The 26,846-nt window shown below is 47.0% G+C and overlaps 1 protein-coding gene across 2 annotated transcripts in view; it reads left to right on the top strand.

Moving 5' to 3' along the window:
- Positions 1–26,846, top strand: part of LOC139049149 (histidine ammonia-lyase-like) — a 69,736-nt gene that overhangs the window by 16,717 nt on the left and 26,173 nt on the right. For both annotated transcript variants that reach the window (XM_070524391.1, XM_070524389.1), the window contains exons 9-16: positions 2,061–2,186; positions 4,115–4,254; positions 4,839–4,886; positions 4,999–5,050; positions 9,127–9,222; positions 17,630–17,725; positions 21,857–21,996; positions 22,715–23,190. In XM_070524391.1, the coding sequence (XP_070380492.1) occupies positions 2,061–2,186; positions 4,115–4,254; positions 4,839–4,886; positions 4,999–5,050; positions 9,127–9,222; positions 17,630–17,725; positions 21,857–21,996; positions 22,715–23,190 (1,174 nt within the window). The remainder of the gene's footprint in view (positions 1–2,060; positions 2,187–4,114; positions 4,255–4,838; positions 4,887–4,998; positions 5,051–9,126; positions 9,223–17,629; positions 17,726–21,856; positions 21,997–22,714; positions 23,191–26,846) is intronic.

The following is a 26,846-nucleotide window of genomic DNA, read 5'->3' as shown; positions in this document are numbered from 1 at the left end:
AAGTTTTCCATGGTAGAGTGTATAAGCGCGACTGGACGAGGACGTAGAAAGAAACAGATACACAGACACGGCGCTTCACTTTCAACTATAGATTTTATTTTCGCACGCATCGATAAATATATACCGTACGAGCGGAAACAAACGTAACAGTAAAAAAGAACATTGAGTGGGGCATTTCGTTGAACCGAACACGTGTGCAAGGCAAGGGAAAACATGTACTGCAATGGTCACAAAGATAAACCAAGGAATCGTATCTCCTTTTCCGATAGTGACACCGAAGGCTTGCTTACGCACTTTTGCTCTAATTTTGCAATCTCGTAGGCCTCTACAATCTCCCTCGTCATCCTGCTATGAGCCTTATACAGAATGGAAGTACGTTCAAACATGGGCTTGCAGGAACAATCTCGGCAGTGAATACCCAAATGACCCGAGATTACCTTAGTGACGTTATATCGATGCTCTTTTTATCTCTCGTTGATGCATCTGCCGGTTTGACCAATATACGTTTTTCCGCATGAAAGTGGGATGGCATAGACAACGTTATGAGTACAGGTTACAAATTTTTTGCGATGTTGGGTAGAACATGCGTGCCTTTTGTTATTCTCTGTGTTAACCTGTTTGCATAGCTTCTGTAGACGCTCAGGGGCAGAGAAAACCACGTCTACCCCCGATTTCGCCGCTATTCCTCTGAGATTACGTGAAATGCAACGAATGTATGATACCGCAGCAACTTTCTTTGCTCTAGCATTGGCACTGCTTCCATTCGACGCGTTTTTGCACTTCTTGCTTAAGCCCTCCGCGACAGAAGTTAGCATACGCATCGGCTAAACAGAATCTGCCAGGCGCTTGGCCTGCTCTCTGAAACTGGCTTCCATTTTGTGTTCACACGACTTCGTCAGAGAATTGTTGAAACATGATGTTACTACTGCGCGTTTTACAAGTTTTGTATGAGCGGAATGAAATGGTAGGACTGGCTTATTGCCTCTCGGCTGATAACTCCAGCATGTAATTTGTGGATAAAAATACAATGCCAAGTCTAAAAACCTCATTTCATTCCGCTCATTCAAAACTTGTAAAACGCGCAGTAGTAACATTGTGTTTCAGCAATTATCTGACGAAGTCGTGTGACCACAAAATGGAAGCCAGTTTCAGAGAGCAGGCCAAGCGCCTGGCAGATTCTGGTTACCCGATGCGTATGCTAACTTCTGTCGCGGCGGGCTTAAGCAAGAAGTGCAAAAACGCGTCGAATGGAAGCAGTGCCAATGCTAGAGCAAAGAACGTTGTTGTGGTACCATACATTCATTGCATTTCACATAATCTCAGAAGAATAGCGGTGAAATCGGGGGTAGACGTGGTTTTCTCTGCCCCTGAGCGTCTACAGAAGCTATGCAAACAGGTTAACACAGAGAATAACAAAAGGCACGCATGTTCTACCCAACATCGCAAACAATTTGTAACCTGTACTCAAAACGTTGTCTATGCCATCTCACTTTCATGCGGAAGAACGTATATTGGTCAAACCGGCAGATGCATCAACGAGAAATAAAAGGGGCATCGATATAACGTCACTAAGGTAATCTCGGGTCATTTGGGTATTCACTGCCGAGATTGTTCCTGCAAGCCCATGTTTGAACGCACTTCCATTCTATATAAGGTTCATAGCAGGATGACGAGGGAGATTGTAGAGGCCTACGAGATTGCAAAATTAGAGCAAAAGTGCGTAAGCAAGCCTTCGGTGTCACTATCGGAAAAGGAGATACGATTCCTCGGTTTATCTTAGTGACCATTGTAGTACATGTTTTCCCTTGCCTTGCACACGTGTTCGGTTCAACAAAATGCACCACTCAATGTTCTTTTTTACTGTTACGTTTGTTTCCGCTCGTACGGTACATATTTATCGATGCGTGCGAAAACAAAATCTATAGTTGAAAGTGAAGCGCTGTGTCTGTGTATCTGTTTCTTTCTACGTCCTCGTCCAGTCGCGCTTATACACTCTACCATGGATTCTAACCAACTAGCCCGCCAACGTGTTTTAACGAAGTTTTCTTTTCCTTCATCAGGAGTTGGCAACCCTTTGTCTCCGGAAAAAACGCGCATGCTGCTCGCTCTTCGCATCAACGTGCTCTCCAAGGGCTACAGCGGCATATCCTTGGACTGCCTGCAGCAACTTGTGGAAGCTTTTAACGGTGACTGCAGCTTTACTGTTTTCCCCCTCATCTGGTACAGTCCACGAGTCAGCCGCGGGCATGCCGCCTCGGGTCCGGTGACTCACGAGTCATGAAATGCACAGCAGATGTTAATGTGGGGTTGTACATTTTGAATCTACCTGAATATATCGGTCATTGAGAAGGCGTAAATTACGCCTGCAAGACTCTGCCAGCGCATGTGAACGCATTGATGCCGCAAACTGACGATCCCGAAGAGCCGATGGCGTACTTGCGTCTACGGTTTCATAAGGGTTGCTGAAATTGAGCAGTTATCGTTTTTAAATTCAGAAAGATAGCCCAAAGAATAGATCTATTTCAGCGAATGTTTTGCCAATAGCTCGGTTTTCAAAACTGCTCAAGCTACTGCACAACTTCGCTTTCGCAACAGTTACCAGCATGCGACATATGACCTCTTAAATTCTGTCATTGCCCCTTGAAGGTTATCAGAGAAAGAAATACTTATAAATGATGAGGTTGACGGCACAATTAAAAACTGCAGCAGGGTATCAGACAGGGTTAGTTAGTGTTCCATCTTGTTAAACAGCGCGAAACGACGCAAAAGAACATTTAAGAATTAGGCTACATTAAGCATGCATTACCCCCCACTTTACGTAATACCCCCGTGTGGGATCTTTAAAGAAAGAAAGAAAGAAAGAAAGAAAGAAAGAAAGAAAGAAAGAAAGAAAGAAAGAAAGAAAGAAAGAAAGAAAGAAAGAAAGAAAGAAAGAAAGAAAGAAAGAAAGAAAGAAAGAAAGAAAGAAAGAAAGAAGAACATGTTCAGGATGCAGTCCACAGTACGTTGACCTACCTAAAACCCGACATGCACCTAAGAAACTTATCTGCCCGCCTCAAATAGGAAAGTGTCACAAAACGCTTAGCAGTCAGGAACATGACCCGTTCAGATGTTATTCAGACGACCATTTAGTACTTGTTATTTTAAGGTAAAGCACTGCACAGAAAAGAAGTGACGTCAAGTTGGACATATAACTAAAGAGCGTCAGGCTTATGGCAACCTCGAGAAAAGGTTTTGAGTCAGGCAATGTAATTTTTGGTCCCACACATCAAGCACATGCCTTAGACGACTCTTGTACGACCTCCATCCCTCCCCCACGCATTACATAGTACCTCAGGAATTACACTTCTACTTATACCCAATAAAACGAAAATTCTCACTCGACGGACTCCTCGGGCAGGCCTCGGCGAGGTGCTTATATAGGTTAGCTGCAGCAGCGGCGCCATCGATACGCCCTCATTCGTTCCATCACAGCAGCACGGCGCCGCGCGCTTCGGCTTTTTCAGCATCGGTAAGCCGATGCGAAGAAACCGTCTCAGCTTCATAAAACGTTGTGCTATTGGAGCTTAGACAGGAGTGAATGAGCTGGACGAGGACGCGAGTTTGACGACACCCCGCTCGGCGTTGGCGTCAGTGCCGCCGCATACCAACACCTGCGCGCAACCCTGCCCGTCAGCCTGCTTTCCTCACATCAGCGCCACAGCGTAAGAAGTCCTCCGAGCGTAACGATTCAGCGCGTCGCGGAAACGACGCCGCGGCTTCTTACCTCATGACCGATGACACAGTAAAATGGTCTTATGTTTGCAACTACCACGATTTTGTCTTAGGCGCTATTATGCCACCTACAGGTGTTAAAATTGATAATGTATGCTAGACACGTCGATGCTAACAGTGCTTAGTTGAAGACTACATGCGTTTCAGTTCCGATTCAGCATCAATTCAGCTTTTTTTATGTATCTTTTTTTAAAGCTGCATTCAGAGAGAACAACTCACACCCTAACGTGCATGACCCGACGACATCAATCATAATACAGATGTACCGCAGCGCGTGTACTTTGGAACTGCAATGCCAACCGCGAAGTGCTTGTAACGGTCGTGTTGATGTGCGTTGCAGCGTCTTGCCTTTCGTGGGTGCCGGAGCAAGGCACCGTTGGAGCCAGCGGTGACCTGGCACCCCTAGCTCACCTGGCGCTCGGCTTGATCGGCGAGGGCAAGATGTGGAGCCCCGAGACTGGCTGGGGCGACGCCCAATACGTGAGTATAAGGCGTTCCCAAGCATCACTTTCCCTCTTGTTCGTGTCCGGCTATCGATTCCGTGCGCTTGCGATATTCATGCATAGTGGGCCACACGTTCACAGAGTTAAAAGACGCGAAAGCTCGCTGAACGGTACACGTACAGTGGTGCAGTGGAGAGGGGGGAATGGGTTGGGGTGAGGTGAGGGGGGTTAAAAATGGGTTTCAACGTTCTTTGACGAATTTTTATCGCCTGCAGCGGCGCCCAAGAAGGATTGCATCAAAAACACTTTTTTTTTATTTTAGGAGCGCACATGTGTTACGCTCAATGCGACTGCCTCCTGGCTGCGCACTTCCATCGAAGTATATATGATATGTAGCTTGTCTCAACCCTTCTGGTGCATTACTATAGCTAAAGTCTGATGTACGGTTGTGGCCAATCATCCTTTTCATTGTAACTATATTTGCTGTAACGCAAAATGCACTATTGTGCAAAATAATGAGGCAATGTTTCTTCGTGTAACAGCAACGTTGAGAGATGTAGGTAAAGTTCTGTATTGCTCGCAGTGTTCAGTAATACTCGATATCCCCATTTTTTATTGCAGGTACTAGAATCGCACAAGCTAAAGCCCATTACACTAAAGCCGAAGGAGGTACGTGTGACTATTTTCATGAGGGTTGGAGTTATTGTGATGATGATGATATTATAATAATAGGATGACCTGGATATTATGAAAGCTAAAGACGTCGACATGCGTTGTGCAGGGTCTTTGTCTCCTGAATGGAACACAGCTAATTACATCCATTGGTGCTGAAGGTAAGATAACAAAGGTTTTCCACTTTGCGAGGTATGGCATCTCACAATTAAACCATTACTAGTCAATACCTTTATGGGAGTCACTCAGTTATTTCCGAGCGCGGCTTTACAATACAAGATACATTGCACGTTATACTAAATGGCGAGAAAAACATAAGAATCGCACGGAAGGCAGGTCATACAAAGAAGGACAAGAACGCTATGTACCGTACTCGTATGTTTTCATCAATGACCATACTTAAGAGGGTGCGGAACCGAACCGGAACTGAACCGAAAATCGCGTTGAATCGCTATTCTCAGACGATCCGGAACTGAACGGAACCGACATGGTTTCCGTCATCTTGGAGCCGAATCCGAGCCGGAACATTTTGGAGGAACCATTACGGACCAGTTCGACCACAGCTACAGACCTGAGTCGTTCTTGCAGAATTTCTATGACCATGCAGGCAGCTGAGCCGGCGACGTCTCTCGCGTCAGTTACCTCGGGAACAGTCGTATGACTCGCCACAGGTCACTCAACTGTACGCATTGTCTGCACGTACTGTCTAAGCCTATTAGCACACACTATTGCGCACGCATACTTATATATTCACACCTCGAAATAAGTAGTTGCCGCGAACTGCCCTGCTCCCGGTATTACATTTGCAATCATCGCGGTTTATGCACCGCCTCATGCTCCACTCGCACCATCGCTCAATTAAACTAAATTTTGCATCCCTCACATCACGCACTCATTCGTAATCACTGCCGATGACTTCAATGCGAATCACTCGCTTTGGGGACCGATTGCCGGAGATGCGCGCGGCGCATTGTTATCACAATTCGCGTCCGCCAGTGATATCGCAGTACTCAATGACCCTCGATCTCAACCTGAATTTCAATGGCATGGCGCTTACAGCTGGATTGATGGCACGTTAGCATCTCTTCCTCTCGCCTCCTACGGCTACAACTGGTTAGCGATTCCGAAACTCTGGCCGTCAAAACATTAAGTTATCCTTTTCCGGTCAAAAAAAAAAAAGCCTGAACGAGAACAAAAGTTGGAACTCAAGAAATTCTGGAATCGCTACCAAATTGTCTTCAATTGGTTCAACAATTTCCTTTTCATTCAACAGAAGCTCTAGAATTGGCGATTATTAATACCATATAATTTTCAAACGCGTATACGTAAAGCTCATTTACGACCAGTTGTTCTGCTACTATAGGCGGGAGCAACTCCTGGTTGACGTCAGATTTCACGATTAAACGTAGACGCATCTGGGCAACACGTAAGCGATTTCTAAAAACAACAGAAACCCGACTTGGACTTCTACTACTAACAATAGTACAGCGTTTTTGCCACCTATAAAATGCGCATTGGTTTTGCTAGAACAACCTCTTTCAATCCTCTTTGCGCATCTTTACCAAGGGAAGAATATTAGGCCTCCCATTTCAAATCTCATTGGGTATCAACGCTTCGAATTCCGGACGGTATAGTTACACAACCAGTGTTTTACAATCCGATGTGTTGTTAACCCCCCCAATATATATATATATATATATATATATATATATATATATATATATATATATATATATATATATATATATATATATATATATATATATATATATATATATATATATATAACCTCTCCACTGACGATGATTATCACCTCGGCTTCGACAACTGATGCGTACACCTTGCCACAATCTGACTTACGACGTGCCTTTCACCATTCGAGAAATTGAACATGCTATAACCTTAGGTAACACGCGCTCTGCTAAGGGCAGGGATTCGCTCTCCCGATGTTAAAAACTGTTTTTCGAAAGACTCGACATTTTTTGTTTTCATAATTAATTTTTGTTTAAAACTAACGCACTTCCATATTTGTTGGCGGAAAGCTCAAATTATATTTATTGCAACATCTAACCGACCGCCCAATACAGTCTTATCATACCGAGCTATTTCAATGAATCCGATTTTCGGAAAAAATTTAGGACGACCTATATCCAACCGTCAATATTATTTCCTGTATTCTAACTAATTTATTTTATCCTAAATATTCTAGTTATGCGCATGCACGGGAAGAGTGCGCCCTTCGCCTTATACACGCTCCGTAAAACACTCTGTCAAATTAAAGATAAAAAGCCACACGTTTTAGTCACATGTCTTGATTTCAAAGGAGCTTTCAATATAGCGTTTCGACATCTCATCGCATTACCCTTGATCATATTTTATAAGTGCCCTAAAGACCTTTACCAGTTTTGCTGAACACCGAGCTGTCAGTTACCGCTCTATAGCACCGGCGAGGCGTCAGTCACACTTTAAATTGGAAGTCCCCTATTATTGTCTATAAGCTTTTAAATCTCCGACTGTCAGCACAGGCATACGCCGACGACATGGCCGGTGGTGGTCATTTCTGCGACCAATCGCTCGGATCTAGGAGCAAGGGCACGCGAGGCACCCGAGGTTGGGCACGTCGTGCAAAAGTCACCATCAGCACAGGGAAGTCATGTTGCCTACGTACATTCCCGATAGCCACACCAATTCGCAACCCCATCGTGTGTTCAAATGGTGTCACCTTCAAATGACAAACTCAGTGAGCATCCAAACTACATCCGGACGACGAAAGCAGAAACTATTTGCTCCCGTTCACTCACAGTTTTCAAAATGCACTACTCTGTATCCCCAGTTGACATGCGCCTTTTATATCATCTGCTCCACCCGTTTGGTGGCCAACATTTCCTACCTCTCAGTCGCTTCCAAATCCACCTCCATACAACGCCATATCCTACTCACCATCAGAGGTGCGTCCCGCACAGCACGTACGGAGTGTACTACATATAGTTGTGAGTCGAGCACCTGTCCAGTCACCTCTCTCGTGCTCGGTTTTTAGCTATTTGCGTGCTCGGTTTTTAGCTATCAGCGTATTCCAAGTAGCCCAGCAGTCCGTTTTTACTATTTTACATGTTCTCTTAGAACTAGGTGCCTTCGTTCATTAAAACTATATGAATATATAATACACGGGTAATTAACAATAGATTAGATATCTTCCTGTATTTTGTACAGAATGGACAACGAGCATGGGCAACTTTGAGAATCCAATGAAAGAGGCACGACGCCTACTGAATGTACAAATTCCGACCCCTAGATGCAACTATACATGGCGCATCATTTTCGTGATTTTTTTTCTTCAAGTTAATGCCCGCGCAAAATAAAACGATCTGCAGCAATTTTGCATATTTAGTACGCAAGGTGCTTGTACGTTTCTCTAAGAGGGCAATGTACGTTTTTTAACTGGAGGCACGCGACTTTTCTTTTCTTATTTTCTTCGAACGCGTTTGAACCTGAATGAACCTGCTCACGATGACGCCAAACCGGTTCTAACCATTACTATTTTCGCTCCAGAGCGGAATTTGAACCGAATAGAAACGCGTGAACCCAAACCGAACCCTTGTATATTTCGGTTCAGCGCTCTGAATTGCTTAGTGCGTGACTCTAAAGCGGCTTATATTTTGACATACAATAATTAGATATCAAGCTCTCTCACTTGCGGAAAAGCAGATATAAAAAGGTTAAATAGCCTTGTGTGCTTGTTCGCAAGAACGCACTGTCGGGCTAGTTGGTTCATGATGTATATCTTGCATCGCACGACAACGGGACAGAGACACAAACGTGCATACCGTGACTGTTGGCGACTGAATATTTATTCGAAGATCGGCTTTAGATACAATGACTCTTTTATCAAACGTTTCGACCAAGCTTTCTTATCACTTATTACGATGACTCATCAGGCACCCACCACGCTATCACCTATTACGATGCTGAGGAAAGATATCTAACTTCTTTTCAAGAGAGACCCACTGAAGGGCTGCCGACACAATCGTGGTCTCTCTGGGAAAGGAAGAAAAGTAAACATCATTACACAGCGTTATAATGGGGGTAGGAAAGTCTTGCTTTGTTGTATAAAAGGTCCATCTTCAAAGACGCAGTCGCCAGTCACTGCCATATGTACAGTGGCATTCAATATGACGTACAGTGGCGTTCAATATGAATCGTAGTCATTTGTCTTCTGTTGGTCCTTCCGCACTTACAGCCGTGCAGCGCGCCATCACATTGAGCCAGCAAGCGGACGTGGTGGCGGCGCTCACGTTGGAAGTCCTCAAAGGAACCACCCGAGCATTTGAGAGCGGTAAGCGTTACCTCGGCTTGAAACATTTGTTCTAGTACACGGTGCGCGATTACCTCCAAGAAAAACACCCGCGAGTCGTCAAGTATTTCGTAACTGTTCAAGTGTATGCGATCAGTCAAGCGCTGACGACAAACATATGCGGGACAGCGACGCCCACTAAGGTTGCAGGTAGCGCCAGCTTCGCACCTGTGCTTACAAGTCACATTGTAGATAATGCACTGAAGATTCAAGTGCATCTCTTTTACGCCCGTTTTGGTTAACTACGAACAAGTTACAATTACCTTTCCATAAAACTAAATATTATTTGCGCAAATTAACAAGCCGATGGGTTTTAAGCTAACAATATATGATTCCGAGGTGCACAAACAGAACAGGTAGAAATTTACAAGTATTTCGGGGTCTGGTTTAGAGGTGATCTGCCCTAGAAAACACACGAGGAGAAATTGTCTGATGAACTAAGCAAAATTGCGAGATGTTTCGATAAAATCAGCGATCCGATTCCACTTTGGCTAACAAAGAAGATCTATATTACTCGCTATTTTATTCGCGACTTACATGTTACTTGCTTGTGTGGGTTACAACATATTCACAGAATTATGGACAGCTGATAGCCCTGTAAAAAAGAGTCCTGAGGTATTTCGAGAACTCTAGAGGTAGGTCACAAGATTTAAGAACGTATAATCTATTCATTAAACACATAATTCTCAATGACAGCCGGATATACGGTTATAAGTTAATGCAACATATAATGACTAACAATGTGCAGTAAAATTATCCGAGTCAAAATCTCACTATTGTCCACGCAAAGAAACTGCAACAATCTAAAAAAACAAAAAAAACAAGGACAACGTATGGCATTTGGGCCGGGATAACGTAAAACTATCCTAACCTGTCTTCATTCCAAATCCGCCATTAGCCCTTCGTGATAGACTGGAAAACAAAGTGGAATAATTCAACGTTATCCCGGCCTGGATAATATTTTAGCGCCAGTAGACAAGAGGGTGACGTAAATGCACGATGCGCTCGTGGTGTCCACGTATCCCTGTTCTTTCCTTCTGGCACTAAAATGTTATACTATACGAGTTCGAGTACCAACACTTCCACTTCTGAACTTATGGCAGACAGCATTTAAGCTATAGAATTCCAATTAAATCGCATAAATTTAACTGGTTGGACTAAATTTCCCGAAGAATCGTTAGAATGCACCTACAGTGTTGCCATTTTAGCGATTTTGTAGCTAGGATTAGCGACTTCCTTGTCTGTTTAGCGACCAGCGATATTTTAGCGCCATGACACAACAACTGGCATCATTTTAGCGACTTATAAGTTATGCTTGCGGATAACTTGCTGTGGCTATCAAGGGAAAGCTACGGAGGCAAAGCGCGCACAAGTGTGAGCGCTTCTGAAAAAAGTCCCACGTTTTGTAATCCACGTTAGTTTAGGCTGGGAAGAGAAACCCGCCGTGGTTGCTCAGTGGCTATGGTGTTGGGCTGCTGAGCGTGGGATCGAATCCCGGCCACGGCGGCCACATTTCGATGGGGGCGAAATGCGAAAACACCCGTGTACTTAGATTTAGGTGCACGTTAAAGAACCCCAGGTGGCCGAAATTTCGGAGTCCCCCACTACGGAGTGCCTTATAATCAGAAAGTGGTTTTGGCACGTAAAACCCCATAATTTAATTTTTTTCTTTAAACACACCACTGAGTGTAAAAGTTTACTTATTTTGCGGCTTTTCCCTTCCTCGTCTGGGCAGACGCGTGTCGCGTGGAAGTTGCGTCGATTCAGCGTCATTCACAAAAAGCACTGTCACGCGCTGCCGGACTACTTGGCGCTGTAACACAGCAGCCACGCGCGCGCAGCTTTCCCTTCATAGCCACAGGAAGTTGTCGCGAGTTTAGGACATACTTACTTTGAAAACGACATTCTAGGGCGCATGTTATTATTTAACCGCTGCAATAAAGTGGTCAGAAGTGGCTGTACGGCCCGTGATCTCTATGACTGTGATAAAACAATGTTTTTTCCCCACATATGTGGTGCTCACGCCGTGCTTGTGCTTCAAGCAAAGCGCGGTGGCTTTTACAACAACTGTTACGTTTCGCCTACGACGCGCGATATGGCCGGCGCGGATGCAACGGACGTCGGGGCTTCGTTCAAAGCGGCGGACATTTTGGCCCGTTCGGAGCGGCCGCGACGCATCCCCGCCGAGCGCGTCCCGGCATGTTCAGTGCCACGTGTCTTTGTGTGTGCGTGTGTGTGTATGTGTGTGTGCCCACGCTTGTCAAAGCGCGGCAGCCGGGGAGAGGAGCTCCCCCAGTGTGAAGCGAGGAGGTCTGACCGGCGCCGGCCCGGCTGATGCGTCACCTCCTTGTCCCAACGTGTCTCTCAGCGTGTCCGTGCCCCACCGTCACGTGACGTAGTCCCGTGACCTTCCCTCTTGCCCTCAACTCCGAGAGTATAAGAGCAGCTGCCCCCGGACGCCAAGAGAGAGGCTCCGATTTCTTCTGTTGAGTAACGTGCTCTCCCGTCTCTCCACTTCGGTCGACCTGACCGCCCGCTCTTTGCGATGCTAGAATAAACAAGTTGTTCTGTTAGCAGTCGACTCATGCTTTGCCGGGACCTTCGGATGCTTCCAGTGTGCCCCAGGCCGCCAGGCCAACGCTACCCTTGGGGCTTGCGACCCATTTGCAACAACGGGCGCCAGCGGTCCGATTGCAATAACGGGTGTCAGCACTGATGTTCCAACAGCTGGTGGCAGCGGTGGGATTCTAACAGCCGGTGCCATCGGTAGGATTCCAACAGCTGGTTGCCAGCGGTGAGATCGCGACAACGGAGGCCAGCAGCGAAGATATGTGGTTGACTGTATGCTGAGCAGCACAACGACCATCCGGGAGCAGTGCAACGAGCCCTGTGTGATGACTGGTTGCCTGCAGCGGAACGACTGCGCTGAATTCTTGGCTGCGAGGTTTGGTGAGTGCGGGACTTTCTTCTTCTGAGTTTTGCCAGGCTTTTTGTTAGTGTCAGAAACAGAGCTGGTAATTGTGGTTGTCGTTGCTGCCGGGCTAGTTTGCGGCAAGACAATAGTAGGCAGTAGAGAAAGCAGCATTCAGAGCAGCCATGGATTTGAAGTCGTTGCGCAAACCGAAATTGCTGGAGCTTGCAAGAGAGTTGGGTCTGGATGTCTCAGACAAACTCAGAAAACCAGAACTGCTAAGGGCTATTCTTGAGTTAGAAGCTGAGGATGACGAGCTGTCGGAATGCCTTGAGACCATTGAGGAGAGGGCAAAAAGACAGGAGCGCGAACTTAAAGAACAGAAAGAGCGAGAGCAACAAGAGAAAGAGCGAGAGCATCAAGAGAAAGAAAAAGAGCGTGACCGTCAACACGCTTTGGAAATGAAGCGTCTCGAGGTGGAGATGGAACGCGCTCGTAATGGAAGTCAGGCACACGGTGCAGGAGAACGAGTATTGTTTAAAATTACTGACCTGATGCGGCCGTTTAAGCTTGGAGAGGACATTGGTTTGTTCCTGGTTAACTTTGAGCGAACGTGCGAGAAGCAGGGGTTCTCTCGGGAAACGTGGCCACAGCGCTTGCTCACTTTGTTACCCGGCGAGGCGGCCGACGTAGTCGCTCGCTTGAATAGAGAGGAGGCAGAGGATTTCGACCAAGTGAAATCGAGTCTGCTAAAAAAGTACAGGCTGTCAGCGGAGGCGTTCCGTCGGAAGTTTCGAGAAAATGAGAAAGGCAAAAGTGAGTCATATACAGAGTTTGCCTACAGGCTAATGTCAAACATGCAGGAGTGGCTCAAAGAAGAGAAAGCGTTTGGTGACCACGAGAAAGTTCTGCAGTGTTTCGGGCTAGAACAGTTTTATAGTCGGTTACCTGAGAACGTGCGGTACTGGGTCTTGGATAGGCCAGACGTTAGTACGGTGGCTAGAGCCGCTGAGCTAGCCGAAGAGTTTGTGACGCGTCGGGCTCGCGGAGCTAAGGACGGTCAAAAGGGTGAATTTGGCTCCAAGTTTGAGAGGCCGAAGTTCACGCCCATGAGAGCAAAGGGGGACACACGTAGTGCGGATGCGAGTGAAAGCAGTCCGACCGAACGTAAGGAGACGGCGGCAGCCGAAGCCGAACGCAGAAAGCGATTCGAGACGAGGCAAGTGCGCGTGTGTTATACGTGTCAGAAGCCGGGTCACTTTTTGGCGCAGTGTCCAGAAACAAAAACAAAAGTCGTGTTTTTGTCATTATGCAGCACTGACGAGAACATGAAGCTTCTCGAGCCTTACATGCGAGACCTCCTCGTGAACGGGAAAGAGTGCCGAGTGCTTCGCGATTCCGCAGCTACGATGGATGTAGTTCACCCCTCTTACGTAGAACCCGATATGTTCACGGGCGAGTGCGCATGGATCAAGCAAGCCGTGGAAGCTCATAGCGTGTGTCTGCCCGTAGCAAAAGTGCTTATTGAAGGTCCTTTCGGAGCACTTGAGACGGAGGCGGCAGTGTCATCTATGCTGCCCCCCCCCCCCCAGTACCCGTACCTATTTTCGAACAGGTCCGATCACCTCCTGCGCGAGAAGGGGCTTTTGTTTGGTGAGGCTAGCGTTCAGGCCTTAACCAGATCGAAGGTTCGGGAGCTCGCTGCAAAGGCGGTAGTTGCGGGGCCGATGTTGTCGAACAATGAGAAAGGGTCAGAGGCGCAGCAAGCTGATATTCAGAGCACGCCCGAACTGAATAAAATTGAGCCTGTAGCGTTAAAGGCACCAGATACTGGAGAGGAAATTCCCGATGTGGGAAAGTTAGAAGAGCTATCTGCAGATTTGCTCATCGCGCCTACGTCAGACGGACTTAATAGGTTACTAAAAGTCAGCCGGTCGGCTTTGATAGCCGAGCAAAAGAAGGATGGCAGCCTAGAAAACATACGCTGCATTGTCAAGGAAGGTATCGCCAAGAAAAATGCTCGCTTTGTGGAAAGAGGTGTGGTTCTGTACCGGAAGTATATAGACCGCAGGGGAGTGGAGTTCGATCAGCTGATCGTGCCTCAGTGCTACCGTCAGGATCTGTTGCGCTTGTCGCATGGGGGTTCGTGGCCCGGACACCTAGGAGTTAAGAAAACTAAGGACCGTCTCTTGCAGGAGTACTATTGGCCAGGGTGTTTTCGGGACGCAGAGCACTTTGTGAAGACATGTGACACCTGTCAGCGGGTGGGCAAACCAGGGGACAAATCGAGGGCGCCGTTGAAGTTGGTACCTATCATTACGGAGCCTTTTAGACGGCTCGTTATTGATACAGTGGGACCTCTGCCGGTAACAGCCACGGGGTACAGACACATTTTGACTGTGATCTGCCCAGCGACAAAGTTCCCTGAAGCAGTGCCGCTTAAAGAACTCAGCTCAGTTGAGATAGTCAATGCACTACTGTCCATATTTGCGCGAGTTGGCTTTCCTGCGGAAATCCAATCCGATCAGGGCACAGTGTTTACTAGCGCTTTGGCGACAAGTTTTCTTGAAAGGTGTGGGGTAAAGCTGTTACACAGCTCAGTGTACCACCCACAGTCGAATTCCCTTGAGAAGCTCCTCTCCATCATGAAGCGCGTGTTGAGAGCATTGTGGTTTGAACAACAAACTGACTGGGAGCTGTTTCTGCCTGGGGTGATGTTTGCATTGAGGACCGCGCCGCATGCGGCTACAGGGTTTTCGCCAGCTGAGCTAGTGTACGGTCGCTCGCTGCGATCTCCCCTTCGCATGCTTCGAGACGGATCACTGCCCTCTCCAATGGCTGCAGACCATCTCTTTCACAAATGGCCGCCTCCTGCGCTGGAGCCTCGCTTTGCAACAATATTCCTTTGAGGTGCGTTACAAAAAGGGGAGTCTCAACGGTAACGCCGATGGCTTAAGTCGAAGCCCCTAACATGGGAATCAGCCTCAAAATTGTTTGTTATTGATGTTTTTCTTCCTGAGGCAGGATTTTTAACATATTGCTTTTGTGTAGTGTTTCAAAGTGATGATGTGCTTTATAGTGCAATTTTCCAATTTGTGGACGCGTTCTGAGTGCTGCTAGACTACTGTAAGGAACTAGGCAGTAGTGTAAAAGGGGAAAGAGCCTGGCATGGCTTAGTGAGGGTTGTGCCGTGCTTGCTGACTGAGCGGCTGAGTTTCGGCGCAGTTCTAACGCTTGCTGGGAACGAGAAAAAAATGAGAACTCTCCCGAAGTCACTTTGCAGTGTCCTGTGTGAACCTGAACGTGAGAACGAGGCCTTCTCGGTGCGCTGCGCTCAAGAAACGCCGAGGGACGACCGACTTCGGTTATGAGCATCATCGAGCGACATCCCTCCGGACAGCGGATGCAGTCCCCTGACCATCGGGATCTCCTTCCCCCGGCGGGGCGGTCTGTTACGTTTCGCCTACGACGCGCGATATGGCCGGCGCGGATGCAACGGACGTCGGGGCTTCGTTCAAAGCGGCGGACATTTTGGCCCGTTCGGAGCGGCCGCGACGCATCCCCGCCGAGCGCGTCCCGGCATGTTCAGTGCCACGTGTCTTTGTGTGTGCGTGTGTGTGTATGTGTGTGTGCCCACGCTTGTCAAAGCGCGGCAGCCGGGGAGAGGAGCTCCCCCAGTGTGAAGCGAGGAGGTCTGACCGGCGCCGGCCCGGCTGATGCGTCACCTCCTTGTCCCAACGTGTCTCTCAGCGTGTCCGTGCCCCACCGTCACGTGACGTAGTCCCGTGACCTTCCCTCTTGCCCTCAGCTCCGAGAGTATAAGAGCAGCTGCCCCCGGACGCCAAGAGAGAGGCTCCGATTTCTTCTGTTGAGTAACGGTCTCTCCACTTCGGTCGACCTGACCGCCCGCTCTTTGCGATGCTAGAATAAACAAGTTGTTCTGTTAGCAGTCGACTCATGCTTTGCCGGGACCTTCGGATGCTTCCAGTGTGCCCCAGGCCGCCAGGCCAACGCTACCCTTGGGGCTTGCGACCCATTTGCAACAACGGGCGCCAGCGGTCCGATTGCAATAACGGGTGTCAGCACTGAGGTTCCAACACAACACAATTTTTTTTCTAACAAAAAAATGCGTGTTTTCTTTCTGATTTTTGTACAAAACTGATTTTAATGGGTCTTAACACTGCATGTTCTGCAGTTTCACTAAATGCTTGTGACTGGTGAACGTTGGCAAGCATTGACAGTATCAAAACTTATTGCAATAAAGTGTATGGTGAGATTTATGACGCAGCAGGTGCATAATCGGACAAATTGTCTGTAGAAAAGCTTAAATATTGGAGTGGCTGGGCTCGTTCACGTGAATCTGAACACGCTGCTCATGTTTCTCACGGCTTTCGGACAAATCAATACTGCACAATGCTTCCAGGTGGATCAAGGGGAGGAAGGGTAGACCCACCATGGCCGGTCTGGAGCGTGTGTGGCGTCTGGAACAGTATGGACGTGCCCTCCAGACCAGCCGTTGACTAACATAAAGATCACACAGTTGTCATCGCCGTGTTAACAACATACAACCAAGCGCGTGCCAAAGAATATTGTTCTCCTTTTATGACGCCGAGAAGTACAAAATTCGCAGGAATATAGTAGTTCAAGTGTCTTAATGTTCGTCGTAGAAAATGAGGTTATCAGTGTTTTTTAATCGTCCCGGATTTGTAGCCCTGCAATATGAAGGTAAAAGTTAAAGTTCAACTTGTCTCATCCGTTGTTATGTAGCCATATCAGTAAATTAAAAGCCCTGTACACCCTAACATTAAATGTACTGTTTACTCCTCACATGCACGAACACTAGACAAATGTGAAACGCTTCGGTAGATGATTTATGCCACGTTAGCATATGTTATAGTTTTCCAAAACGCCTACATTATAATTTACTCGACAGTCCTAGCGATAATTTTAACAACGTTGAAGCAAAATTTAGCGGAAATTCAGCGATTTTCTTGTCTCACTTTAGCGAATGCACCAGAAAAATATGTGAATACTGTGCATGTGATAGAACATGACATAGAATATGGATGATGTCTTCTTTAGCAGCTGTTTACTATGGGTATAATTGTTGAAGTTGTATGTTCTGACTGCAATATTATGTGAATATTTTATGTTGTTTCCCACGTCCTAATTGTTCAAATTGCATAAAACACATTTTTTTTTTACATTTAACGTTGTTTCTCGGCTCATTTGATTCTCGTAATTGTTTCTTCATAGTTGTAGTTAATATGTGCACCTCTTGTACATATAACATGATGTTTACTTCCACTTGGCACTTTTCATTGTTACATGGATGTGGCATGTGATGTGATGTTACATCAACTTCAGACCATGACCTATGTGGCCGCACACCAACAGAAGTAGGAGTCTTTTTCAGGCCTAGCAGTCTATTGCTCTTTCTCTAGTTTATCTAATAGAGCAAACTTCCTTCCCTTGCAGACATCCAGAAGATTCGGCCACATTGGGGCCAAGGCCTCGTCGCCAAGAGGCTGCGCGCCCTTCTCCACTCCGACACTTTTCCATCGGAAATTGCCGGTGAGAACATAACTGCAAGCTTTGCAAACGCACATTGTTTGGGCAATTTAGCATGCTAGCAGAAGCCGTTTACGGTGCGATGGTTCCCGCTAAGGCATATGCTAGGTTGCTTTCAAGTCGAGTGATGCCATCCTCTCGTCTCTGCACTGTTTTCAACACATGACCTCACACCAACCAGGGGAAAAGATGGTAGATCGAAGAGGAGATATAACCGGGCAGTAACCGCTCCTCTCATCCTCTTCGATATTCTCTGCATAAATGGAGCGATTTTTTTCGCCTTATAGACCTCTCTTAAGACACAGTCATACGAGAGGCTAGCCTCCCGCTTCACGTTATCGAGTCAGTGAATTCACACGTCGTACAACAGTAAATATGAAATGCATTTTGTGCCTTCGACTCTACAACTCTTCTTGGAACGGCGTACATGGATACCGCATAGTAGTGGCATGTGCTCGTCGGTAGCCACAAGCATTCAGAAGTTTCAGCTCAGCTGCTTCGAAAGTATCGGTGCCTGCCATGCTTCTATTCGCCGCGACTCATGCATGTCTTCGACACAGCATGTAGATTACACGAAGACAGAATCGGACAGACGTTTCGCTTGCTCAAGAGTAAGTGCCGTCCGGTCTCAGTCAAATCTAAAGGGGCGCGTTAAGTTTCTAACGAACAACAAATGTGTTATGACATGAGAGACATCGTAGTGGGGGCTCTGTATTAACTTATTATTAACTATTAACTGTATTAACCACCTGGGGTTCTCTAACCTGCACTCCGTGTGGGTACATGTATACACGGGCGTTCTTGCGACCCCCCACCCCCGCCTCCGATATTTGAACGCGGCCGAAAATCGCGCCCACAACCTCGTGCTGCGGGACGCCGTAGCCATTGAGCCACCGCGGCAGGTCAAACAAAATACGCTTAGCATGAAGGGGAAATGCTTCAGAAAATTCATCTCGCAAAAAAAAGAAGAAAATAAAAACGAAGTAAATGCCGCGCTTTGTGCAACCATAGCTGCGAAGAGCGAAAGGTTGGAACTTTCTCCTGGTTTCCTTTAACTGCGTCAAAGACGCGGTTCCCCACATCGAGGACAACGCTCATTTTAGTGATAGGTGGCCGTGCTGCATTTTCGCTGTCTTGTTCGCCTTTTTCGAAGCGACACGGAAAAGACATTTCGCCCTTTTCCTTCGTGCTTCGCAGGTCGCTTTCGCCGCCGCATTTTTGCTAAAATCCTCACCTTTGTAGAAGCTAAGGCTGGACGCGCTGAAATGTAACAAGGATTTCGCGCTAACGAATAGTAGCAAACGTACACAACTGTAGCCACGTCCTCTGCTCGCCGATATTGGAATAATATCACAACATTCAGCACCAACTCTGGGTCGTCCAGCGAGCCGAGGAAGTCGCCAAGGGCCAACAACCCTTGGCCCAAACCTAGGCGGGGTCCAGGCCCACCCCACCAAATCGCAGGGCGCTGAATAAAGTTATTTGAACGAATGAATTTCATACAAACCGCGAATAGTTATATTAAAGTGTAATGAAAAGTGAGTTGGACATCCACAGTTACGCTTTAGCTCGGGGGTTCTAAATACATGGCAAATGAGAAATCGTTCTTCTTGGCAACCATTGCACCAACTTTGATGAGGTCCGTTGCATTTAAAAGAAAAGGTTAAAATCTTGTGGCTGTTGGTAGCAAATTTCCGATTTAGGTCGTCAATTTTTTATTAAGAAGTGTTGAAAATCACAAATTTACAGAAAACGAAGCTATCAAGTTTACAACCCTGCGACTCCAGAATAAAAAACGATATCACGATTCTGTAAATTGAACATAATAGTAGTACATGTAAAGCAGACAATAAATGGCTCTCAAGTGGACAAATAATATGTGAATAGGACTTTTGCTTGCAAAGCCCTTGTAAACAATGTCACAAATTCACGTAAGATATAATTTTATGCAATAAGCTTGTCCGCTTTGGATGGTCTAACGGATTCAATTGACAGAACTGCAATATCTGTTCTTGGTGCAGGGCTACGAATTTGTAAACTACGTGTTTCTATCTTTTTCAAGCTTTCCTGTTTTCGAAAATTCCCTTTAAACATTTCAGGCCTTCAATCAAAGTTCCGCTCCCCCCCCCCCCTCCACCCCTACAGTCACTAGAATTCAACTATCTTAATGCGGCATGTTTCATTAAAATCGGCCCAGCGGCATCGGAGTTGGGTCCGACCTAAATCTTCTTTCTTAACGATCCGCGGCGACATTCACTGCACATTCTGCTGATTGCCACAGCATGCTTCGTAGCATTCGCAATGCTGCAGGTTTTTCACGAGGACGCCCTCGATCTATCGTGTTCAGGTGCTCATCCAAGCACGGCCGTTATTGCTGTGGGTCGCCTTTGTTTTACAGTGTTTTCTTTCTTCAGCACTGTGCGCACTGGAATTGGCTTCTGTTCGCGAGCAAGCACTGATTGATCATGAGGTCTAAAGGAATTTGGCCAATACGCGTTAGTCACCCATAATGTCGCCGAAGCAAAAACTATAGCGGGTATTAGAAAAGGTCGAGAAAAGAAGTTACCATTAGAGCAACAAAGTTCCCTGTTGCATCAAAAAAGTGTGGGGAAAGTGTTGCTGGGCCCCTTTGAAGGACAATTCGCGCGTAACTGCAAGTGTTGTCGGGCCCTGTCGCGGGCTTTCGATAGCACTGCAGACCCTCAGAATGTGGATAGATAGAAGCAAGGTATACGTGTCATCGCTGCTACAGAGTATCTGCTACACTGCCCCGTGACAGTTGAAACCCACGCAGAGTGGCGGAGTTCCTGCAATAAAATTGACTATATAAAATGAATTGCCGAAATGTTTGCTCGCGCAGCGAAAGCAATCTTGATCTGTTTTGGTAGTCGGTAACAGCACATGATTAAGCATCGCAAGGAGACATAAGAGGCGAAGCACACACAATGCTGACATAAAACTGCACTGTGTTTCGTTTCCTGTGTCCTGTCTTCATGCGCTGAGCCAAAACAACCGAACAGGCAGAAAATCCGGCGGATCACTTATGTAGGAATCGGCGTTAGGCGAAGCTATATATGATGTTCTTGCAAATGTTAAAGCAAATCTTGTACAGACGTAAGGCTAATGACGGAAATATTTGTACAACATGGCACAAATGGAATGTAATTTTACGAAGTTCTCTGTATATAGCCGACTTGAATTTTCTATTCTCGATGTCTTCAATTCTCTGTTTGTTCTGTTTCTCAACGCTCCTCGCTCAGTGCAGCTTTAGCCCCCTTTTGTTCACTTCTTCATACTTCGCTTCTTTGTAGCGGACTTTTTCACTTCTCTGTAGCTCAACGCTCCAAGCTCAATAAATTCTCTGGTCCCATTTTGTTCACTTCTTTACTCTCAGCTGCTTCTGTAGCCGACTTCAATTTTCGATTACCGACTTCTTTACTTCCTGCCTCTTGTTCTGCACGGGCAAATATACACCCAGTGCCAGGTACGCAGAGCCCCGAGATATCAATTTGGGAACTTACCCGGTAGCACATACCCAGTGGTCCTAGTTGGTCAACTCGGTAATACAGCACCCACAAAGCAGGGGGAAGAAGCAAATCCAAATTGAGCTTCACTTTAAAATAGTTCTTGCTGTTTTGGCACACTTCATATTCATTCATTCAAATAACTTTATTCAGTGCCCTGCGATTTGCTGGGGTGGGCCTGGACCCCGCCTAGGTTTCAGCCAATGGTTGTTCGCCCTTGGCAGCTTCCTCGGCTCGCTGGACGGCCCAGAGTTGGTGCTGTAGGTCCGAGCTGAGCAACGCAGACTCCCAGCGCGCGCGGAGGCTGTCGCTGTTTGAGGCTGCATCACCGTTACCGTGGATTACAGCCGTACATTCCCATCATGGGTGGCTCTAGAGGTGCAATGTCTTCATATCCGCGAAAATAAAATCGCTTAAGCGCTGCACTCTCAGTAACCCATCCCTTTCCTGCTGCTTGCTGCTGCATTGCTTTCATTCCTGTCCTTTTAATCTCCCCCCTTCCGCCAAACCCACACCTGCCCCTGATTTAATTAATGGCGCTACACGCTGCAGTGATCGCGTCATACGCGTGAACGGGCTTAGTACACTGGCCTGTGTGGTTGCCTTGCAGAGAGCCACCGGTTCTGTCATCGTGTGCAGGATGCCTACACGCTGCGGTGTTGTCCGCAGGTACATGGCATTGTTCATGACACCATCGACTTTGTCCGTGGCATCATCACTACTGAAATGAACAGCGCCACGGACAACCCCGTATCCTCTTGCAGGTTGCTCGCTTAGTGGCGAGTAAACTGGGTCTAGATAGCCTGCTTGCTGTTTTCAATACATGAGTTAGAGAGAAAGAGAAAAAAACATTATCTCAATATTTCTGCACTCTCGTCAGGAGACATCATGGAAATGACGAGGAGTACGGGTTCGGGGCGGCGGATGCAAGAAAGAAGGGCGTAAAAGGGAGGGTGAACGGAATATGCTGCACCGGAACTCGAAGCCATAGGCGTCAGAAGCTTCTCCATCACTCCCCCATCGAAATCGACCGCACCGCGCAAGTTATAACACTGCATGGTAGCTGTATCTTAAAGAAAAATGACAGTGGATGAAGATGACATGGGAGGGGAACGGAGAGGCGAGGATTCGCCGAGGTGGTGAGGATTGAAAACGGTACGCCGAAAGGCTGAATCGCTGTCGACTCTTCTAGGTCCTCAAGCACTCGTATGAAGCATCGGGTGGGCTGCACAACCAATGCAGATGTGTTGCGAGGTAATGCGGATGAGGGCCCCGCGGGACGCGCGCAAAAGCTCGGCGGGCGGCCTAATGCGGCCTGCGTGTCTGAGACCCCTGCTCTAGCGCAACCGTCCCAGCCAAAAAACACCATGTGCGCTTGGCATACACTAATCCGAATTTACGGCTTGACTGGGGCGGCTGCGGCAAAGCGGTCACGCAACAATATCGATCCTGAACTGCGCGCTGTCAGCTGGTGTTCTGCGAGCGAGGAGAGATCATCTCCGGCGGCAACTTTCATGGCGAGTACCCGGCCAAGGCGCTGGACTACCTGGCCATTGGCGTGCACGAACTGGGCAGCATGAGCGAGCGGCGCACCGAGCGGCTCATCAACCCGGCGTACAGCGAGCTGCCGGCCTTCCTGGTCGCGGACGGCGGCCTCAACTCGGGCTTCATGATCGCCCACTGCACGGCGGCTGCGCTGGTCTCCGAGAACAAGGCGCTTTGCCACCCCGCTTCAGTCGACTCGGTGCCAACGAGCGCTGGCACCGAGGACCACGTGTCCATGGGTGGTTTCGCGGCGCGCAAGGCGCTCCAGGTGGTGCAGAACGTGGAACGCATCATCGCCATCGAGCTGCTGTGCGCGTGCCAGGCCATTGAGTTCCTGCGGCCGCTCAAGACCACTGCTCCCCTGGAGGCCGTCTACAAGCTTGTCCGCATGTTCGTTAAGTGAGTGGTCACTAACTGGGTGAACTTACAAATAATACGCTACTACATAAGTCAACTCTCTCGTGTATAGGTCAGGCTGACATAAGGATAGACGATCTTGCTCTGAACTAATGATTCTATAATGCGAAGATTGTCCTTTATAAAGATCATTCCGAGGCTGAGCTATTCGGTTGATGACATGCATGATATTAATTAGGGACGTTTGGATATAAAATCCATGCATCCCATTTGCCAGTAGTGGCGATTGACTGCAAATCGGAAGAGAAATAGAAAAAGAAAACCACAGGCATCGTACCTGTCTCACTTTTCACTGGACCTCTTAACTGCCCTGAGGCCATGGAACAGCGTGTTCAATCGACTAGTACGCGCCACAGTCAGGAGAGGCACTGGTTTTTTGCGAGTCCTCGTCGCGCATCTACGTTTCGAGCAGAAAGGGCGTTACTGTCGCATACAGCGTGAACAACTCGTCAATAGAAGGAAACCTGTCACAAAACTACGGTACCCCATAAGTATTTTTTTTTACCTTGCGGAAATGTTTTAATATTTAGCGGTAATGCGATTTGTCGAACAGTGAATATTTACTCTAGCTGTATTCTCAAACGCTCGCATCACGTCACTCGTATCACAACGCAAACATGAAAAAAGGACGGCAGAAACGTGGGCAGTACCATGACAGCACGATAATAAACAGCATGCACAGCGAAACATGTCCATAGTTCCTGGGCCAATGCAAGTTGCTGCTAAGAACGCAAAAACATAAAGAAAATATACGAATATGCGCATTATAAGCCATGAACGATGGAAAAAAGATGTTTTTAGGTTCTACAATCCTTAAATGTAATCTACATACGCAGCTTTTTAAAGCGTTTTCTCTCTTGCTGCTCTAACAAGCAGCGCTATATTCTTTTACTTTTTTTTTCAGCGTTCATCTGAGGAACCACCTAAATTATTTTGGTGCGGTGCCGTGTGTCATCAACGCAACTCCTTTCTGTAAAGGGTCCTTCAGAGTAACAAAAGGGGTTCACTGCAAAGGACCTTACTTTTGCCCGTGTGTCAGGGGTATAAGGCCTTCAACGCGGACGTTCTTTGGGAGCACTGACCTAAAGCTTTTAGTTCTGATAGTGGACGATTGTCCAATTGGTCCAGCACTCTGCACACCACTTCTCTCTTGGCACTATGTCGAGAAAACTAAATAAGTTACCTCTGTTACGCTTGCGTGAGCTGCGGGTGCAACATGAAGTAATACCGTGCGCATAAACTTTATGTTTAAGGTGGGAAATCGCATCGAGCTGCTCTGGAAGTATCCGAACAGAAAGAAGGAAAGAATAAAGCGTTGGGGGGACGCCCTGAGTAAGAGTTTGTGGAGGGCAGACACAGTCGTCTATTTTGACGCTGTGTGCACTGTGTGAGAAAGCACATAAAGCGAAAGATACAAGTTCGCTGACGAGGGCTGCGTGATCAGAGTTATCGGATGCCATTTTGACGTATATGACGATAGGGGTTCAGGACATTGTGCTACTTGTCGTGACATTGACAATGAATCATGATCATTACATCATGTTTAGCTACATTGTAGATGACGCCTGAAGTATGCATATGTTGGTATCGAGCGGCCGGTGTTTTTTGCAGGTGCAAAGTAACTCTAGAGTAACATGCGTGATAGAGATGAAAATAAGATTAGCTGTTACAATGGGAGGTTCGTCTGGTTCCTACCCTACTACACTACACTACAAAATGTTTCCAAAAGTGAGTCTGGAAACATCCCTTCCACACCTCTCGCACTATCTCATACTTATCGCATCCGCATATAGCTGTTGCATTATGACCAAATTTCTCTTTCCGTTCATCTTGATCACTTATTCGTGTGTTTGTAAAGTGAAGCTTTCTTTGCCTTTTTCTTCCACCTTTCCAATGCTGCTGCTGCTGTCTTGCACGCCACGTCGGAAGGTGGTTCCGAGCGTGCATATAAATAGCAGGAGCATCGCAGAGACGAAGGGCAACGCGCGGAACTCGTTTGGAGCTTTCCATCGATGGTCGTCACAATGCCCTCTGGAGTTCCCTAGGTGTCGCCACAATAGCATCTTGACAGCTGTAATTATCCGTGACTCCGCAAAAGAATTGCATAAACGGCAGCGCTTACCTTTCTACTAACGTGCAATAGTTCAGAGGGGAGTTAGAATAGTAGAGACGAGGTAGGAAGAGGAGGAAGATAATGGTTAGAACCAACGCAGCCACGAAACGAGTGAATGACAGCATTGCTACTCTTCGCTCGCAGTTCTCATATATGTGGGGAGGGCGGGAGAGGGAAAAGGCGGCGTCAGAAGGCTACGAAACGCCATTAGCGCTACTACTAGATACGACAGCGTTTGCGGACAAGCTGGATACACTTAAATTTAAAGTACGGTGCAGTACCTTACTGCTATTTCTGAAAAATAAACACCATGACAATTTGTCAAGCGGTCAACTGACGCACGGCGTGGAGACGCATAATCGCATTAAAGCACCGTAGCGTCTAAGTGGCGCTACGGAAGCAGTCGCGCGTGAAATCAACACTTCGGTGCCTGCCGTGGTAGCTTTGCGGCTATGGATTTGCTCGAGGTAGCGGGTTCGATCCCAACCACGGCAGGCACATTTAGACGGGGCCAAAAAACAAGAACGCTCGTGTACTTAGATTTGGGTGCTCGTTAAAGATCCCCAGGGGGCCAAAATTCATCCACAGTCCGCCACTACGGCGTGCCTCATAATGCATAATGTGGTTTTGGCACGTACAGCCCTATAATTCAATTAATCTTTAACACTCCTGACACTATCCAATGTGCCTTGTGAGGTAATGATAATGCGAACTTTCTCGGAGGTTATGAACAATGGCGGACAAGAACTACTCAAGCAAACACGTCTCGCTGTGTGTTATGCGTACTACTCAGACAGACAGCATTGGTGCACTCAACGTGATGTTTACCATCAACTCACTCCTCTAGTATTGTACCAAATCCTAAAGAAATTAAACATTTGAAGTCAAGGCCACCGCTAATTATGGTGAATCAAAGCAAACAGAACAGAAAGCTTCGCTTACGATTCCACAGTGCGTGGGATCCGCATAATCTTTTCTCATGCAATTCTTCCTCTTCATTGGATATTCTTAGGTATTTGTATTCTTCAACGTTCGGTATTTATTTTTCGTGTATGGCGACTGCCTGATAAATGAAATCATTAGAGGCGCAGTGAACAGAAAATGTGAGTTATATCAAGAAATGATCCTTTTACAATACCACAAAGCGACTCTTACCGAGGGGCTTGGTAAGCCAGGAAAGACACGAAAGACTGGAGGCGGCGCTGCCGTGAAGTTCGCGCACTAGCTTGCCATGCCGTCACGAATATCGACGGCATCTGCTTGGGCACGGTTAATTTTTTTATCGAAAAGTATCGATGGACTACTATGTAATACAAAGGAACCACAGACTGAACTTTGGAAGTTTCGAGAACTGTTACGGAGCCACAACAGCCCAAATAGGGGAAGAAAGAAATGAATTGAAATCTGTGACGTCACACTGGCGTTTTGGCGCAAAATTTAAAATATGAAATTTTGACCTTCATTTTATCTTGTAATAATAAATTCATTGAGTGAAATTAACGAAAATATTGCTTTGAAGGACTTC

Source organism: Dermacentor albipictus, chromosome 1 (genome assembly GCF_038994185.2).
Source record: "Dermacentor albipictus isolate Rhodes 1998 colony chromosome 1, USDA_Dalb.pri_finalv2, whole genome shotgun sequence".
NCBI lineage: Eukaryota > Metazoa > Arthropoda > Arachnida > Ixodida > Ixodidae > Dermacentor > Dermacentor albipictus.
This window is presented reverse-complemented; position numbering and strand designations above follow the sequence as displayed.